Raw genomic sequence first — 18,220 nt, 5'->3', positions numbered from 1 at the left:
TCAGTGGGGAGTCTGTTGGAGATTCTCTCTCCCTCTCCTTTTCCCCTCCTACTCACTCATTCTCACCCTCTCTCAAATAGATAGGTAGAGAGAGAGAGAGAGAGAGAGAGAGATGATAGATAATTGTTTTCCAAATTTTTCTCTAGATGAATAGTTTGGAGATAATGAGCATGGACTTTGGATGCTCCCACTACCAAACAAGCTCAGTGACCTTAGTTAAATTATTTGGCTACTCTAAGTCTCACTTATATCTTTAATAAAATGGACAGAATAGGACCTATCTTATAGGACTGTAGTCAGAAGAGAATGAAATTACACACACACAAACACACACACACACACACACACACACTTGCATAGCCCAGAGCCTGGTTCAGAATGGGCATTCAATAAATACTAGCTATTTTTAGAAATTGCATTTAGATAGTGCCTTATCTCTCACAGGCAAGAGTCCCTCAGGCCTTCTTCAAAAAATGTATATTGAACAAACACTGGGAATAGAGCAGTGAACAAAACAAATATCCTTGTTTACATGGAGTTTGTGTTTCGACCAAAACAGAAAATTTTAGAATTGTCCATTTTGACAGTTTCTTACACTTTTAGTATCTTTGTGTAATTAACTGTAGTACATCTTGACATTAATCAGATTGGCTTTGCAAAACCAAATTCTTCCTAGCCATATACCATTTATCTTCATTGACATTTAGCATGAAGTGTTTTAGACTTTGCCATTTATCTTTAAAAGCTATGAATGAAATAGTTTCATCCCTTAGTTTATCTCTCTATGGCCCTCCCTCTGGTAATAGGAATAATAGAATGTTAAAGATATTTGGGCTAAAAAGGATCTTAATTAATTCACTCACTTTACTTTTTGCTTGGGATACTGAAGACAGACTTGAAGTAACCTAAGTAAGGACATAATTAGCATATCTAAAAAAAATACCTTTTAATGGTGCTCATCTTGTTAGGGGAAAAAGGTACCTCTTGTATCCTAAATGCCATATAATTGGTGAAGAGTGTAGTGATGTGAATGACTGCTATTTTTGCTAACAGCTGGATTCCAATGGGGAACTGCTTATCCGAAATGCCCAGCTGAAGCATGCTGGTAGATACACATGTACCGCTCAGACAATCGTGGACAATTCTTCAGCTTCAGCTGACCTTGTTGTTCGAGGTAAGAATTTCAACATTCTAAATTTACAAAACCAGAGGTATTTGACTTGCATAACTATTGTATAATCTTCTGGTAACTCTGGTAAGAATTCTTATATATTTAGAGTCTTGGTCCTTGAGAATAGCTCCTCATCCATGCCTAAGAATGATTTATGCCAGACAAGTAGTAAACAACACTGATTTTGTTTGTTTTACTAACTACATATCTTCTAGAAACTTATACCACATACCTCCTACTAAATGTTTGCGCTTTTAAACTTAGTATTTACCAGAAGTTCTCAGTTTCTGGTAATACTTTTCATGTGTTGAGTATAGTGTTGTTTCCTTTTGTATTTTTTTGTATGGAAAAAACATACTGATGCTGTTTGCTATACCTTGAAGTGTTACATATTTATCACTATCATTTTAGAATAAAAAGTTAATTTATACATGTATCATGTTTCCATTTGTTGCTGGTTTTTATTTTTTTATTTTTTATTTATTTTTTTTAAAAGATTTTATTTATTTATTTGACAGAGAGAGAGTTAGCGAGAGCAGGAACAGAAGCAGGGGGAGTGGGAGAGGGAGAAGCAGGCTTTCCGCCGAGCAGGGAGCCTGATGTGGGGCTCGATCCCAGGACCCTGGGATCATGACCTGAGCTGAAGGCAAATGCTTAACGGCTGAGCCATCCAGGCGCCCCTCCGTTTGTTGCTGGTTTTTAGGCTAGTGCTTTTGTTCTTATATATAATTGAGAATATGCGGCAATACACCCTTATTGAAAGTACAGCCCCCTTAATGCTGACCTTTGCTGTATAGCTGTGAGGCCCGCTCAAAACTTCATTCATTGGCTCTTCACTCACTGCCTACAGAACAAAGACCACTCCTTTTAGCTAAGTACCAAAAAGCTTCTTGTATTAACTTCAGTCTTTTTAGCTTTAATCTTTTATCATTCCATGTAACCAACTCCACTGTCCAACCCGTCCACAGAAATATCCTAGGGTTTCTACTTCCGTTCCTTGGATCACAGCATTACTTCCATGTCCCACAGTCATTGTTTGTTGCCCAAATCTTAAGCCATCCTTCAAGGCTAGGCTCAAGCATTGCCAAATTCATGAGTCCTTTCCTGATGTCCCAAATATGTGTCCCTTTCTTCTAAACTTTATTAGCAGTCAATACTTTCTTTAATGTGTTTTATAGCAATCTGTGCATATGAGTTATCTTCTCTACTAGGTTGTGAAATTCACATATGCATTTTTTATTAATCCTTAAGTCAGCTGAAGAATTCTATCCCATAGTTTCATAGCTCTCTTTATCAGTCTGTGTCATGTTAAAATTTTTATTTTATTCTTTTTTATGTTAAATTTTTTATTTTTTCACATTTCATCTACTAGAAATATTTATTGGCTATTATTTATTACACACTTTTCAGTCAGTTTTTATACAATTAAACAAATAATTAGTAAATGAGATGATATCTGTGGTTTGTCTTCATACCCCTTTGGATCTAATATAATTTCACCCAACCTCATATATCTCTTGCAGTTGCCTCTAGAATAGTGATAATATGGAGTCCTCAATTCTCCATCTGGGGAAATGCTGAAAAGCCCTTTATTCCAGCTGAACATATTCTCCAATAGAGTAATAGAAGTTCAGCTGAAGCTTCTTTATCCAAATGAACTTAGACATTCATTCCATATATCCCTTATGCTAAATTGAAGAAAGTTCATTTAAGTTCTGTATTTTCATTAAAAGTATTTTATGATCTGGGACATCTATTATATTCAAGAGTCATCAGAGAGGGGGACTAGCTCACTGTTTTTTCTAGTTAGATTACTAGCTGTTAAGCCATTTTCAACAATAGCCTATGTATATATTTAATTGAAATTGTTTGCATACTTAAAAATTCACATTATGTTACAATAGGGATTATGTTTGGGGCGTCTGGGTGGCTCAGTTGGTTAAGCACCTGACTCTTGATTTTGGCTAGAGTCATGATCTCGGGGTTGTGAAATAGAGCCCCCCATGTCGGGCTCTGTGCTGGGTGTGGAGTCTCCCACTCTGCCCCCCTCCACCTCTCCCACTTTTTCTCCCTCTCTAAAAACAAAGCAAAACAAAAACAAACAACAAAGGGGTTTTGTTACCATGCTCGTACAGCAGTGTTTTCATGTAATTGCAATGTGGTAAATTCCCAATATTCAGAGGGAAGAGGAATTTAGACAAATGCAGTCAAAGAGCATCAATGGTATTATCCACACATACTTAGGTAATTAGCAATCATCCTAATGTGTATTTTTTTTACAGAGGTAAAACCAATAAAAAAACTATTTTAGGTATTCTATGGAAATATTAAGTGTTTTCTTTAAGCTTTTTAGTTACAGGAAAAGTACTTTGAAGCAATAGAACCTGGCAAGTGCACTCAGTAGAAATATGATAAAACATTTTAAGTCCCTACACTACAGCGGGATATTAAAAATACTCTACACGTAGATAAAAAGTATTACCTAGCCCTGTTAAAAGCCTACAAGTTGTAATCACTCTCCAAACTTTATTTCTAATAATCTAAAAGGTATTCCTTTTATGTCAAGAGAAATTTGCAATTAAAATAGTCAAATATATATGTGCATTGCTTGTGTCAAAAAATGTATATAAATTAGACCTTCAAATATGCTTTATATACTTAAGTCATGGGATATAAAATTAAACAATTTTCTATATTTATTATATAGTGATGATGAGTAGTATATAAGAAAATATAGCATACCTCAAGTAATATTATTATTGGTCCATTTATCCACTTAATTATGTTTTGTCATCTAGTCCAGGAAATCATAATCTGTTCCTTGGACAGGCTTCAAGAGGTTCATGGACTTTCTGAAATCATATACAAAATTTCATGTGTGTGTGGCATTTCCCTGGGAAGAGGATTTATAATTTTCATCAGATTTCCAAAGCCAGCAATGGCCCAAAAGGCCATTTTCGGCCCAGAGGCCAAGAAACTTAACCTGCTTCTCTTTCCTTCCCTCATCTAGATCAAGACTCTCTAAAAAGAAAAACTAAGGGATATTCACTTCATGCTAGTAATAAAAAAAAAAAAACCTAACAAGTTCCATGTAGTGAGCTCTAATAGCTCATTTAAATTATGAATTGCATGTGAAAAATTAAATTTTCACTAAAACTTTCAAGAATATATCTGACTCAAAACATATTAAATATGTTACATATTAGACATCAGATATCTTTAAGAACTTGCCGTATTAGAGATGAAATAATTCTAGTCACTAATTCTAGTGACCTAAATTGCAGATTCTGAAATTAGTGCAATGAGTGGGAGAGTGAACAGATTAGAGAGGAAAGTAATTTCCTGATGATCACTGAGAAATTTTTTGGGCAATAGAACTAGCTTAGTGCATAAACTGTTATGCCCTATGAAATGAAAATAGAAATATTCAGACATAACTTAGATAATGTGGTTTCTTTTAGCCTATGTTACCTTGAAGGGAATGAATACATAATGAAAATTATTGCTGCTATCCGTGTGTGTGTGTGCATGTATGTGTGTGTGCGTGTGTGTGTGTGTAGTAATAATCATGTATTGGTGAGTGTGGGTATGTGTGTAAAGTTTGATAAAAGTAATTTGGGGCGCCTGGGTGGCTCAGTTGGTTGGGCGACTGCCTTCGGCTCAGGTCATGATCCTGGAGTCCCTGGATCGAGTCCCGCATCGGGCTCCCTGCTCAGCGAGGAGCCTCCTTCTCCCTCTGACCCTCCCCCCTCTCATGTACTCTCTCTCTCATTCTTGCTCTCTCAAATAAATAGATAAATCTTTGGGAAAAAAAAGTAATTTGTATGAGAGAGAAAAATGTATTTTAGGCTTATACCTTTCATCATTATTTTAAATTGAGTTTAGAATAGAGGCAGTGAATTAGTTAAATATGAGTGTTTCTAAATATAAAACTGGAATTAAATATAGGAAAAACATAGACAAAGGAAAATGTAACATCGGATCTGATTTCATGGAGCTTTTTACCCAGAGAAAACTCACCTCCACCTTTTATCTGTTTATGTATGATAGGATTGAGAAATAAGGAAAAGAATAGCAAATGTTGTCAACTAAAAACAGTTTACAAAAAATGGTCCAATAATCATTTATAAGTCATTGTCTCTGTAGCAGCCATAAATGTTTATGTTTAAAAATCTATAGCACTTCAATTTTTTTACCCACTAATTGAGTCCGCAGGTGCTCAAGGATTAGACCATAAAAGTGGCACATATTGTCTGTTCCTCCAGTAATGTAAGCAGTTTCAAACCCTGGAGTCATATTGGCCATGTAATTTTCACCTTTGATTTCCAAAGCTGCCCTTTATGCTATTTCTATCCTTTCACTTTGGATATATTTCTGCTAGTCTTTGTACAGTATAGAGATTATTTTTGCAAAAGTAACTTTTATTCAAGCACTATTGTCCTGGAAGCCTTAACATAGAATTCAGGTTGCAGTGATTGGAAGAAATCAAAAATATTTACTTTACTGGCAATATGCTAATTCAATGTTCTAAATCTCTTTCACTAAAAGCACCACAATTTTTGGATAAACCAATATACATTCTTCCTCACAGCCCTGGCGAAGGCAAAAAACTACCCTCTCTAAATAGCAAGCCTTCAAACCAGCCCCTTCAGGAGTCCAACAAATTTAGATAAATCAAATATGAAATTATGTAAAAAATGACAAGCAAGCCATAATGAGAGAGAATCAGGAGTTAGATTGATAACAATAGTGTTTGAGTTCAGAATACTATACATATTTTAATCATTGGAATAAGAATGAGAATATTCTTGCCCAAATCTTTAAATAAATAAAAGAGGAAATGGTAAAAATGAGTTGGAAACAAGATACTATAAAAATGAGAATTTGGAGGAAAAAACAGGAATAATACCTATAAATGATAAACACAATCATTGAAAATAAAAAATCAATAGATTAAACAACAATCAGAGACAGATTAGAAAATGAAAGAGGGAAATCGGAGGGAGAGACAAACCATGAGAGACTATGGACTCTGAGAAACAAACTGAGGGTTCTAGAGGGGAGGGGGGTGGGGGAATGGGTTAGCCTGGTGATGGGTATGAAAGAGGGCACATACTGAATGGAGCACTGGGTGTTATATGCAAACAATGAATCATGGAACACTACATCAAAAACTAATGAAGTAATGTATGGTGATTAACATAACATAATAAAAGAAAAAGAAAAGGATTAGGGACCTAAGAGGTAGTATATGAGGAAACAAACACAAATAAATAAACACAGAAAGACAAAGACAAATTATAAAAATGAGATTATTATATTAAGGATAATGATAAAGCAATATTTGTCAAATCAGATTACCAGAAGGAATATTAGATAAAGTAGGAGAGAAAAGTTTTCAAAAAGATAATGACTACAAATTTAGGAAGATTAGTGACAAATATAGCTTCTCAGTTTTAAGAATCACAATGAAATACAAGAACAATTAATGAAAAAAAATAAAATTGCAGAACATTAATAACCAATAGAAGATTATAAGAGCAGCAAGAGGGAAAAATATTTTTTGCAAAGGCATAGCAATACACTGACCACAGACTGCTCAGCATTAGCAATAAAGAGTCATAAAGTAAAAAAAAAAATAAAAAAAGTCACAAAGTAACGGGAGGAGCCAGACTTCACAATGGCCCCCACTCATTTTGCTTTCTGGTATACCAACACTTGAATAATCCCTTTTACACTGGGAGTTGCTGTATATGGCAACAGAAGTGACATTGCTGAACACTGTCATAAACCACATCACTTCTTCTCCCTTGGTTCTTGGAACTCTCAATCTGGAGGAAGCCAGCTGTCATGTCATGAGGACATTTCAGCAATTTTGTAGAGAAGCCTACATGAGGTGTAAGATGACCTACTGAAAACCAGCATCAATTTCCCAATCATTCAAGTAAGCCATCTAGAGAGCAGATCCTCCAGGCAAGCTTTCAGGTAACTGTAGCCTTGGCCAAAATCCTGATCAAGAACTCTCCAGCTAAGCCACTCAAGAATTCTTAATCCACAGCAACTGTGAGAGATAATGTATATTGTTGTTTTAAGCCACTGGGTTTTGGGGTAATTTGTTATGCAGCTGTAGATACTACTACAGCCATGGAGTAAAGTTTTCAGTATGCTAAACAAAAAGTAACTGTCTATCAAAAAGTGTATATCCAGAAAAATTATCATTCATAATGAGGAAAAATAAAGTTATATTTGGACAAATAGTAACAGAGTTTATCCCCCAAGAAAATGTTATGTATAAAGGAATGTCTGATGGATAAAATTCAGGAAGAGAGGAAAATAATCCCAGAATTAAATTCTGAGATGTCAGAAAGCATGGTGAACAAAGAAACTAGTAAACGTGTGGGTAAATCTAAGCACATGAGCTAAACCAGACTTCAGGATATGCTGTGGTCTGGGTTTGAAGGCTGATGAGAATGATAATTTGCCCTCTGATCAAGTTGGTAGTCGCTTTTATGTCAGACTTCTAGTAAAATAACAAATTAGACATATATCTGTATATATGGTTGTATATGCATATGTGTGTGTATTTTATATTGTCAAATATAGAGAATGTGTAAAAATGATAATTATAAAATATAGGAGAGTGGTTACCTCTGGGGTTGGAGACAGAAAGGGAGGAGGATGTGATTGAGGAGGGAGAGGACCGACAAGAAGCTACATCTTTATAGGTAATGTTTCATTTATTAAGCCAAGTGATGAGAACATAGGTGGCCATTTCTTGTTTTTCATAACTTTCCCTAAATGTTAACTATTTCTTAATTAATTTAATAAATGAGAGAGTCACAAAGTCACCTGCTATCCTCTACTTCCTCACCACCAACCTCAGCAAAGATTCATGAAAAATCCTTGTGTAACCTCTGAGCAGGGTTCCCAAATATGGCTCTACATCAGATTTACTACTATGATTAAAGACACACAATTCTAGGCTCTCTCTTGGAAGATTTTGAATTAATAGTGCTGGGATAAGTTTAGCAAAGTTAGAATAAAGATTGGCTTGATGAATCATGGTACATAAGCACTGGACACAGAAAATAACTCATACACATATGCTCAAATGATTTTTAACAAAGTTGCAAAAGTAATTCAATGGAGAAAAGATAGTCTTTCCAATAAATGATGTTGGAACAATTGAGCATTCATAGGCAAAAAAAAGAGCTTTGACCTAAACCTCAAACATTATAGAAAATCAACTCCAAGTGAATGAATCATGGACTTAAATGTAAAATGTAAAACTATGGAACTTTTAGGAAAATTAATAAAGGTGAAAATGTTCAGCAGCTAGGAATAAGGTAAGAGTTTGTAGACTTGACACCAAAAGCATAATGTATAAGAGGAAAAAGTGATAAATTAGACTTCATCAAAATTAAAAACTTTTGCTTTGTGAGTCTCTGCAAAGATGATGAAAAGACAACCTACAGAGTGGAAGGAAATATTTGCAAACCACACGTTCAACAAAAGATTTATATATAGAATCTATAGAGAATTCCCAAAACTCTAAAACAATCCAATATGACAAATGACAAAAGACATGAGCAGAAATTTCAATGGGGGCACCTGGGTGGCTCAGTCGTTAAGCATCTGACTTTGGCTCAGGTCATGATCCCAGGGTCCTGGGATGGAGTCCCACATCGGGCTCCTTGCTCAGTGGGGAGCCTGCTTCTCCCTCTGCCGCTCCCTGCCACTCTGCCTGCTTGTGATTCCTCTGTGTGTGTGTGTCAAATAAATAAATAAAATCTTTAAAAAAAAAAGATTCTAAAAAAAAAAGAAAAGAAATTTCAATGAAGAAGATATACAAATGGGAAATAAGCATATAAATGGTGTTCAACATCATTAGCCATTAAGGAAAAGCACCATTTAAAACTACAATGATATATCATTATATACCTATCAGAATGATGAAACTTAAAAAAGAAATAGTGATGTAGAGGAAGTGAGTCACTCACACACTGCAGATGAAAATGTAAAAGGAGACAGCCACTCTGGAAATGAGTGCAGCAGTTTTTAATCATGTACTTACCATACAACCCAGTAGTTGTACTGCTGGGCATTTATCTCAGAGATATAACAACATCTGTTCACATAAAATATGTATCCAAATGTTCATAGCAGCTTTATTCATAATAACTGAAACCAGGGAAAAACCACATGCCCTTCAATAGGTGAATGATTCAACTGTGGTACGTCAGTACCATGGAATACTACTCTGTAATAAAACAGAAATGATCTATTGATACATGTAACTTGGAAGTATCTCAAGGGAATTATGCTGAGTGAAAAAAAGCCAATCTCAAAGTTTACATACTGTATGATTCCATTTACATAGCATTCTTGAAATGACAAAATTATAGAGAAGGAAAATAGATTAATAGGTTAAAGAGGGCAGAGGAAGGGAAGTAGATGTGGCCATGAAAGGATACCACAGGGGATCCTTGTGATGAAATTACTCTATAACTGCAATGGATAAAAGTTGCACAAAACTAAATAAACATTCAGACATACAAATGAAGGCATGTAAAACTAGTGAGATCTGAATAAGGTTGGTGGATTATTAGCAAAGTAAACTTTCTGGTTGTGCTATTGTACTTTAGTGATACAAAATGTTATGGTAAGGGATGAGCAAAGGAGATACAGGATCTCCCTGCATTATTTTTCACAACTGCATCTGAATCTACAGTTATCTCAAAACAGGAAGTTTAAAAAGTCACTGAACATATAAGACACTGAAAATATAAAAAAAAAATAAGTACTTATGGGCTCTTTTTTTCAAGGATAGTATAATTTTAGAAGTGCAGCATGGCACACCCAGAGATAATGTTTGAGCAAGTGATGGCCACAAACTACCTTCTAAGGCAGTGGGTTCAGTTAACCTCCAGACCTGGAAAAAACCAAGTGGGGCTTGTAGCTTTGGGACCAGAGCTGAATTACTGAAGGCAGCAGAGGACAGTGTGTGTGTTATGCTTTTTTCCCCAGAACCCATCTTCACTCTTTTTTTTCCCTATGTATTTCTATATTTTCTTTAAATAAATACTAAATATATTTTCTAGTATGATTATGGAGGACATCAAATTAATACAGCATTCCAAAGTGACCAAATGTTCAAGCCTGGCTTGGGTTGGCCAATCTTTATTTTTTTTTTATTATTTTTTTTAAAGATTTTATTTATTTGACAGAGAGATAGAGAGAGCACAAGCAGGGGGAGCAGCAGGCAGAGGGAGAGGGAGAAGCAGGCTCCCCGCCGAACAGAGAGCCTGATGCGGAGCTCAATCCCAGGACCCTGGGATCACGCCCGGAGCCGAAGGCAGACGCCTAACGACTGAGCCACCCAGGCGCCCCAACCAATCTTTATTTTTAATAAGGCCCTAAGATGATTGCGATAAAGTGGTCGCTAACTGATTTGGAAATTATTGTTCTAGGGAATCCATGGAAAATAGTTTGCAAATGATATTGTTTTGTTTATCAAATGTATTTTGGAGATAAACTACTTTAGAAATGTGTTTCATAAGATACTAAGGTCCTCTTTTCCTCCAGTGTGTCTTACATAAACCAAATAGAAGTCAATCAGCAGACAACTGAGAAAGTGATATTAATGTTTTGCCAGAAGCCACAGAAGGGAGCTCTGATATAAAGGCCATGAGTGGTATGGGAATGGGAAACAGCCCAGGTGGGGAGAAGAGCTAAGTCCATGAGTTTTTCCCACCCCTTCATCATCATTTTAGCACAGCTAAACTTAAAGCCTGAGTCCCACTAAGTAAGATAATTTAGCTTCAAAACCTCTACAGTTAGTCACAGAACTACTCAATCTGACTATGTATCAACAGTAAGGAAAAAACAAAAACAATACGATGAAATATTCCCCAACTAGAGCACTAATATAAAAATTAAGATAACCTTACAAGAGATTATAATGCCATTCGTGGTATTATGACATTTAAAGTTGCTTATAGAAGATTTTAGTGAAAGATTTTTTTTCTACCAAGAGAGCATATATACTCAACTAAATATTATCAGTGAAGGATGTAACTTCAGAATTAACCTTTTAAAATAGATTTGTGTATAATATAGCCAAAGGGATTTAGAATTTAAACAATGGTTAATTGCTTAATATCTAAAAAATCTTTATAGTTTAAACTATTCTTTTTCTTTTTTTAAAGATTTTATTTATTTATTTGACAGAGAAAGACACAGCGAGAGAGGGAACACAAGCAGGGAGACTGGGAGTGGCAGAAGCAGGCTTCCCGCTGAGCAGGGAGCCAGATGCGGGGCTCATTCCCAGAACCCTGGGATCATGACCTCAGCCGAAGGCAGACACTTAACGACTGAGCCACCCAGGCGCCCCTAGTTTAAACTATTCTTAATTCAAAAAAAAAAAGAACCAGTTATTAGACTTCAAATGTTTTTAGGCTTCTTAATAAAAATCTAAACTAATAGAATTGATATAAATGCCCTTGTTGTTGCTGTTATAATAAATGTTTTACATCTTAGGTCCCATAAAAATGTATTTCAGGTTGTTTCATCAAGCAAGCTTTGACACACATGAAAAGCCCTGTATGAATATTCTTTAACAAAAGACATTTCTGGAGAACTTAAGCTCTTCAGCTAAAAGATTGTCCTTTAGAGGGAAAGGTTTTTCAGGATTTATTCAGCAGCACTTGTGGGAATATTTCTGCAGCTTGCCAAACCTAAATTCTCTTTCATGAGTGCACTTTTAGACAACATTCAAAAATGGACCATAAAATTAGTTCACAAAAGCAAGAAATTAGGCTTTGACATCCGTGTTTTACCACTTTCCATGGTATTTCTGCTGTGTTATAAATATTCTTGGCATTGCTACCAGCTGTTAGGAAGACCTTCCTGACACCCAGCTGAACATAATGTTTGCCACTAAAATTGCCAAAATAGAAAATGCAATCAAGACTATACCTTTCAGATCCCCCCTTTCTTTTACATCTTCTATACCATATTAAACAAAATTTCTTAATGTAAATCTGAGATTTAAAGACAAAAGAAAAAAGACTTTCACTATCTGAAACTTTTTTTTTGGTCTAATTTCCAAAGCCTAACATATGCTACATGAAATTTGGAAACATTCTGGAAAAAGAGTAGCTGAAATTAAAACAGGTAACACAAAAACTGTATAAATCATTGTATCCCAAATCAAGTTTGAATTGTTTCTATCAGAAGCTTATATTCATAATGCTTTATGTAGATTTTTATTTAGATGAGTAGTGTGTGTGTGTGTGTGTCTGTGTGCGCGCGCGCGCGCGCGCGCGTGGGTATGAAGCTTTCCACTTTATTCCTAAAGCCAAAATACAGTTGCAGAATGGAAATGGATGTAAATTAGATGCCATCTTTATTTGATATAATCCATTGAAGTTTTTATTACTTGGCCTAATGACATGGTTACCAGACTGGTTCTTAAGGAGATCATTTTGGTTGATGACTAACCCAGTTTTAAAACCTGTGTTGAATAATTTAAGATAACATAGCCAAATAAATAATCTGATGGAAGCTGTCAATATATTTTTTAGCCTAAATAATATTGCTATATATTAAATCATCAATGGTTGGCTAGTGGTCTTTTCTACAGGAAATGGTCCTGAGTATTTATTACTCCCAGCTGTTACATATTAGCAGAGTTCATACCCAGAGCATACATCTCTTTGCTGTCCAGGCCAGATGGGTTCTGATGCATCTACTCAGAGATTGTTGTTCCAGGTTAATTAGTACTCTTTCTTTAAAAAATATGGAATTGATAAACATTTTCTTTAAGATAAATAGGTTTTATTTGTCCTATTATTGTCAAATCATGCATTAGTTGCATCTCGTTTCCTCCTTCTTCACAGTAGCTATATGAAATCTCTGCATTTATGTCCAAATTTGAACATACAATTTGAAATCTAGATTTAATCCTAGAAGTTATCTAGATAATTCCTATCTCTTCATTTTGTAAAGTTGAACTCAGAGAAACTTGCCCTGTCTTACTCATGTACTTAGTGATGATCATCTTGGAAACTCAGTTCAGTTTTCTCATTGTTTTAGGCTCCTTCCAGAGAATATGAATAAATAAAATTGATAGTTAATCTCTAAAACTTCTATAGCTAACACTTTAATACTCTAAAACTTTCTGTAGTTAATTTGGTGTAGTACCAGAAAGATTACCAAGTCCATTCTAGAATTGCTGCAACTAAGTAGTAAAAGTTACTGCTTGCAGCTTCTACTCTTCTCTCTTTTCCTTCCCATTGTCTGGCACATGCTAATAAATAGTAGTTACAGTTTTAAAACATTGTGGGAAAAGATAAGCTATAGACAGTTATTAAAAAGAGATTAAATTACTCCTGGATTATTTAGAGTTCGATTTGTATGGCTAACTCAGAGACCTAGGATATCAGTGAAAGCAAAAGGAAAGAAAGTCTGCCATCATGTTAAATTTGTGGAACTTCTGGTGTTAAATCGCAATTTAGATTTCCATGGTATCTGGCGTAAATATTCCCATTGTGTTTTAAAAGTCCAAAATTCAAATTGTTATGAAATACACAACTGTGGATTTATATTCAAAATTATTAAGACGTGATATGTCTAAATGAATTCAAAAGGACTTTGAAATTAACCAATTTAGTCATTATAAAATTAGGAAGAATGGACAAAATAGATGTATCCTTGTGGTTTAGTGCCAAGTGAGGTTGGGATGCCTCAGGATGGCGCCCAGTCAGTCATTGTTCCAGCCAGTGTGGGCAGCAAGGGCCATTTTCCTGCCCCAGTCCTGCGAGGGCTGATGAGATGGAATCTTTAGTCTGTCTCTGTGGCAAACTTTCTTGGACAACGCAAGTGGAAAGTAGAGGCAATTATCCAAGTATCTGAGGTAAATGTGTATTTTTCTGACCCAAATACTTGAAAAACTACCTCAACTCGTCTTTTGGTTTGACTATGATGATCTGGACACATCTTTCTGCCTATATAAGAGTATCTCTTTTCTGCGTCTCTTCACATAAATTCATGAAGTTTGGGGGGGTGGTAAGGTGTGTGTATGTACTGGTAGCTTGTCTAACTTGGTGTGTATACTACAGGAAACGTTTTTGTCCGTTCTTCCTAATTTTATAATGACTAAATTGGTTAATCTTTTCATAAGCAAAGGAAGTTTAAAAAAATTGAGCATTCTCCTTTCCATTGAGATCAACACTTTCAAAAGCTGCTAGGGGGCAGTTCTCTATAACTGTTACATGAAAATGCTGGATTAATGAGCTGGGATGTGTATCTGTTTTTAATACAGAATTTAGAAAGTAGCTTGATTGTTTCAAAGTTAGAACTCATTAATAGTTCTCTACTAAAAGCTTTAGTAAAAATAACAACTTATCGGGCGCCTGGGTGGCTCAGTCGTTAAGTGTCTGCCTTCAGCTCAGGTCATGATCCCAGGGTCCTGGGATCGAGCCCCGCATCGGGCTCCCTGCTCAGTGGGAAACCTGCTTCTCCCTCTCCCACTCCCCCTGCTTGTGTTCCTGCTCTCGCTGTCTCTCTCTCTGTCAAATAAATAAATAAAATCTTAAAAAAAAAAATAACTTATCCAATTTCTAGTGAAGTTATAAAGTACACCAATGATTTGAAATTGTATTTCTCAATGTAAGTTCATGTAAATTCAAGGTAATTTTCAAATATATCAACAAAGTATTCAATTCATTCAGAATAAGTCACCTATCTTAAGCTTTAAGACGGGTCTTGAAAATTATCTAGTTCAACAGTTCATTTTACAAATTTAAAACTTACAACTGTGAGGATAATAAACTGGTAGACAACACTATAAGGCATGCACTAATATAAATTTAGATCACTTTTCTCTTTCCTCACTGGAGTACAGTGAGAGAAGTTTCCTTGGAAGATTTCTTCTCCCCAATTTACACATAAGAAAATTGAGTCCCACTGAGGCTAAGTTACTAGCCCATGGTCATATAGGTACTAAGTAGAAGAACAAGATTTGAATCCAAGCAGTCTGACTTCAGATGTAATATCCAAGCTCATTGCTGGATCACAGTATAACCAAACACTAATTCAGATATATTCAAAAGATGAAATGATCAATATGGAAAAATTAAAAAGTAGGCCTCTTTCTTTATGGTAAGAAGTATTTATTCTATAGAAAGTCACAGATGCAGATTTTTGCAATTTTATTTTTTTTTTTTTGCCCATGATATATTTATGGCTGGCCTAATAACAGGAAATTATAGTAATTTAAAAAAATATATTTTAGCTACTCAACATTGTACAATTATAATAGCAAAAACAATTAATATAGTAGATGGTTTTAAAGCTTAATTTTAAAATGTGCTCTTTAGCTTTAAAATTAATTCATTCAAAATGTTTAAATGTTTACCTTATAATGTATATGCCTATGGGATTTTCATATAAATTTTATGATGTCATCTTAACAAAATTGTTGTGAAATAGTAGTGTAAGAACTGGTAATCCCATTTCATAAGCAAAGGAAGTTTAAAAAAGGAAAAGAAATAGTCTTCCGCTCTTATTTTATAAAGCCAGAAAGTGGCCAGATACTAGTGTTCCAAATATACTATGTTACTTATTTTTCTTCACTACTCCTTAATGTCTAACTTCCTGAAATATAAAAACCAGATCATATAATTTTTATTTTACATCTGCTTCACTGTTGGCATATGGTTTAATAAATTACCCACCCAAACCACTGTGAGGCATTGATGATAATTCTAAGTTAAGTTAGAGAGTAGAGTAAAATTTTAAATTATTTGAAATTGGAATTTCAAACCTTCTCTTTTGGGTTCATTTTATCAAACAAAAGAAGACAAAAACACCTTAGCTTCATGGCTGAAAATATAACCAAGGAAAGACTTAGTGGTATAAAATCCCATTTAAGCAAAACAATTTTCTTATGTATGATTTTTGTGGAATCTGCCATTTCAAGGTTCTGGAACATCCCGTTCTTTCTTGATGGTGTTTTTGTAGACTGGCTTCCTGTCACCAACATCTCTCTGCCACCAGCCAACCTCACCAGCCCAGCCCCTGAGAATTTGATTGCATCACAGGTTTTTTTCACACCGAAACAAATGAGAATAAAGGAAACTCAAAAAAAGTCTTTACTCTCTAAACCTGTGATCAGTTTAAGAAGTTGCAGGGAGGAGATTTTAGTGCTTTTGAATTCCTATCACACAACTCCTTACACTACCATCATCCCTGGGATTCATTAAGACATACTCGAAGAGAAAGGAAGAAATGTGAAAAGTGTTCTCTGACTCCGTAGATTCTCTCCTGGTATCCTACAAAGCCACGTGTACCGTAGTTCGCACCCTCTCCACTTCCTCTTGAAGGTGACCACGGGATCCCTATTCTTGTGTGACAGAACACCCCATGTGTTATCTAAATGTGACTTAGGATGCATCATTACATCAGCACAGCAGTGAATTCTGTCTTTCCTCTGCTACAGCACTTTTCCATTGTTGCGTTTGACTGCACAATACACTCGCAAGTCAATGCATATTCTGGCATAAATCCCAAGGCTTCCCCCCCCCAAACAGTAACACACTATTTTAATTTCTAATTATCCAATATTCACATCAGTAATGGTTGCTCTGTGGACACAAGAGGAGGTGAGGAAGTTGGCTGTGATTTATGTGTATTTCCCAGGGCAGTGGGGGAGTGCCAAGTCCTTTGATTGAAAGTCGACTGGGATGGTGCAAGTGAGTAAGACTTAGCATACTGAAGGGACAACCTTGAATCCACTTCATTTTAGAAAAGAAGTAATGCACAAATTTATCAGTAATAAATAACTTGTGATATGCCAAGATGTAGTGATCCCTTGTGTGAGTGTCACTAAATAATCTAGGGTCTGTCACCCTGAAGAGCACACATCTGAGCTTCAGCTCCCTACAGTCTTACTGGCTGTCAACAACCAGAGCTTGAGCAGCTCCACACGTTCCCGAGAATTTCTCCAGGAGCACAGGACCCTTCCTGACAGGAGTATGTCCGATCTGTCTGGTACTGGTGTTTTAAACAACTTGGAGGACCACTGTCTGATATGTTCCTTATATGCTGGTAGCTATGGTACCTAAATCAAGGAAATGATACTCCATTGTGCAGCAGTTACACTCACTGTGTAAGTGTGCATAGGACCCTCTCGCCAGGGGCGCCTGGGTGGCTCAGTTGGTTAAGCGACTGCCTTCGGCTCAGGTCATGATCCTGGAGTCCCGGGATCGAGTCCCGCATCAGGCTCTCTGCTCGGCAGGGAGTCTGCTTCTCCCTCTGACGCTCCTCCCTCTCATGCTCTCTGTCTCTCATTCTCTCTCTCAAATAAATAAATAAAATCTTAAAAAAAAAAAAGGACCCTCTCGCCAGACTTAAAAAGTCAGGTTTCAGAGAAGCAAACTCTGGTAATATAGCAAAAACTACCAAAACTATTTAAAGGTCGAGGGAGGGGTGCATGGATGGAATATATCCAAAATTATTAATTTCACTTCTCATTGAAAACTTAGAAATCTCATGTGTTTAAAGTGACAAGTGAGTTTGGTGACCTTTGTTACCATTTATCATAATGACAAAATTTGCAATAAGTAGTCAGCAGAAGCAAGTTTTCTCATAGATATTGGTTTTCATATTTAAATAGCTATCACCAGGGAGACAGTAGTGGTTATAAAGTGGTCTACTTCTAATAATCAAATTATCCTTAGTTATGGTTAGGGGAAAGAGGTGGATGATCATCCTATGGTTTTCTCTAATAAAATAGTTATTATATCATCCATGATTTTCTCTAATAACATAGTTAATATACACATACAGTCATTAAAAGATCTACATGGTACAGTAGAAAAGGTATGACTTTTGGCATTAGGCAAATGTACCTTAGAAAGCCACTTCAGGGACACCTGGGTGGCTCCGTCGGTTAAGTGTCTGCCTTCAGCTCAGGGCATGATCCCGGGGTCCTGAGATCGAGCCCCTCATCGGACTCCCTTCTGAGCAGAAGGTCTGTTTCTCCCT

The 18,220-nt window shown here is 35.9% G+C and overlaps 1 protein-coding gene across 3 annotated transcripts in view; it reads left to right on the top strand.

The window, feature by feature from the left end:
* CNTN1 (contactin 1) overlaps positions 1 to 18,220 on the top strand; it is a 359,783-nt gene that overhangs the window by 251,097 nt on the left and 90,466 nt on the right. For all 3 annotated transcript variants that reach the window (XM_045873624.3, XM_045873625.3, XM_045873626.3), the window contains one exon: positions 1,054 to 1,174. In XM_045873624.3, coding sequence (XP_045729580.1) covers positions 1,054 to 1,174 — 121 coding nt within the window. The remainder of the gene's footprint in view (positions 1 to 1,053; positions 1,175 to 18,220) is intronic.

This window comes from Mirounga angustirostris, unplaced genomic scaffold, assembly GCF_029215605.1.
Source record: "Mirounga angustirostris isolate CCGP_5_RB_7025 unplaced genomic scaffold, mMirAng1.0.hap1 SCAF_5, whole genome shotgun sequence".
Taxonomy (NCBI): domain Eukaryota; kingdom Metazoa; phylum Chordata; class Mammalia; order Carnivora; family Phocidae; genus Mirounga; species Mirounga angustirostris.
The sequence above is the reverse complement of the archived record's forward strand: the minus strand, read 5'-3'. Positions and strand labels throughout refer to the sequence as shown.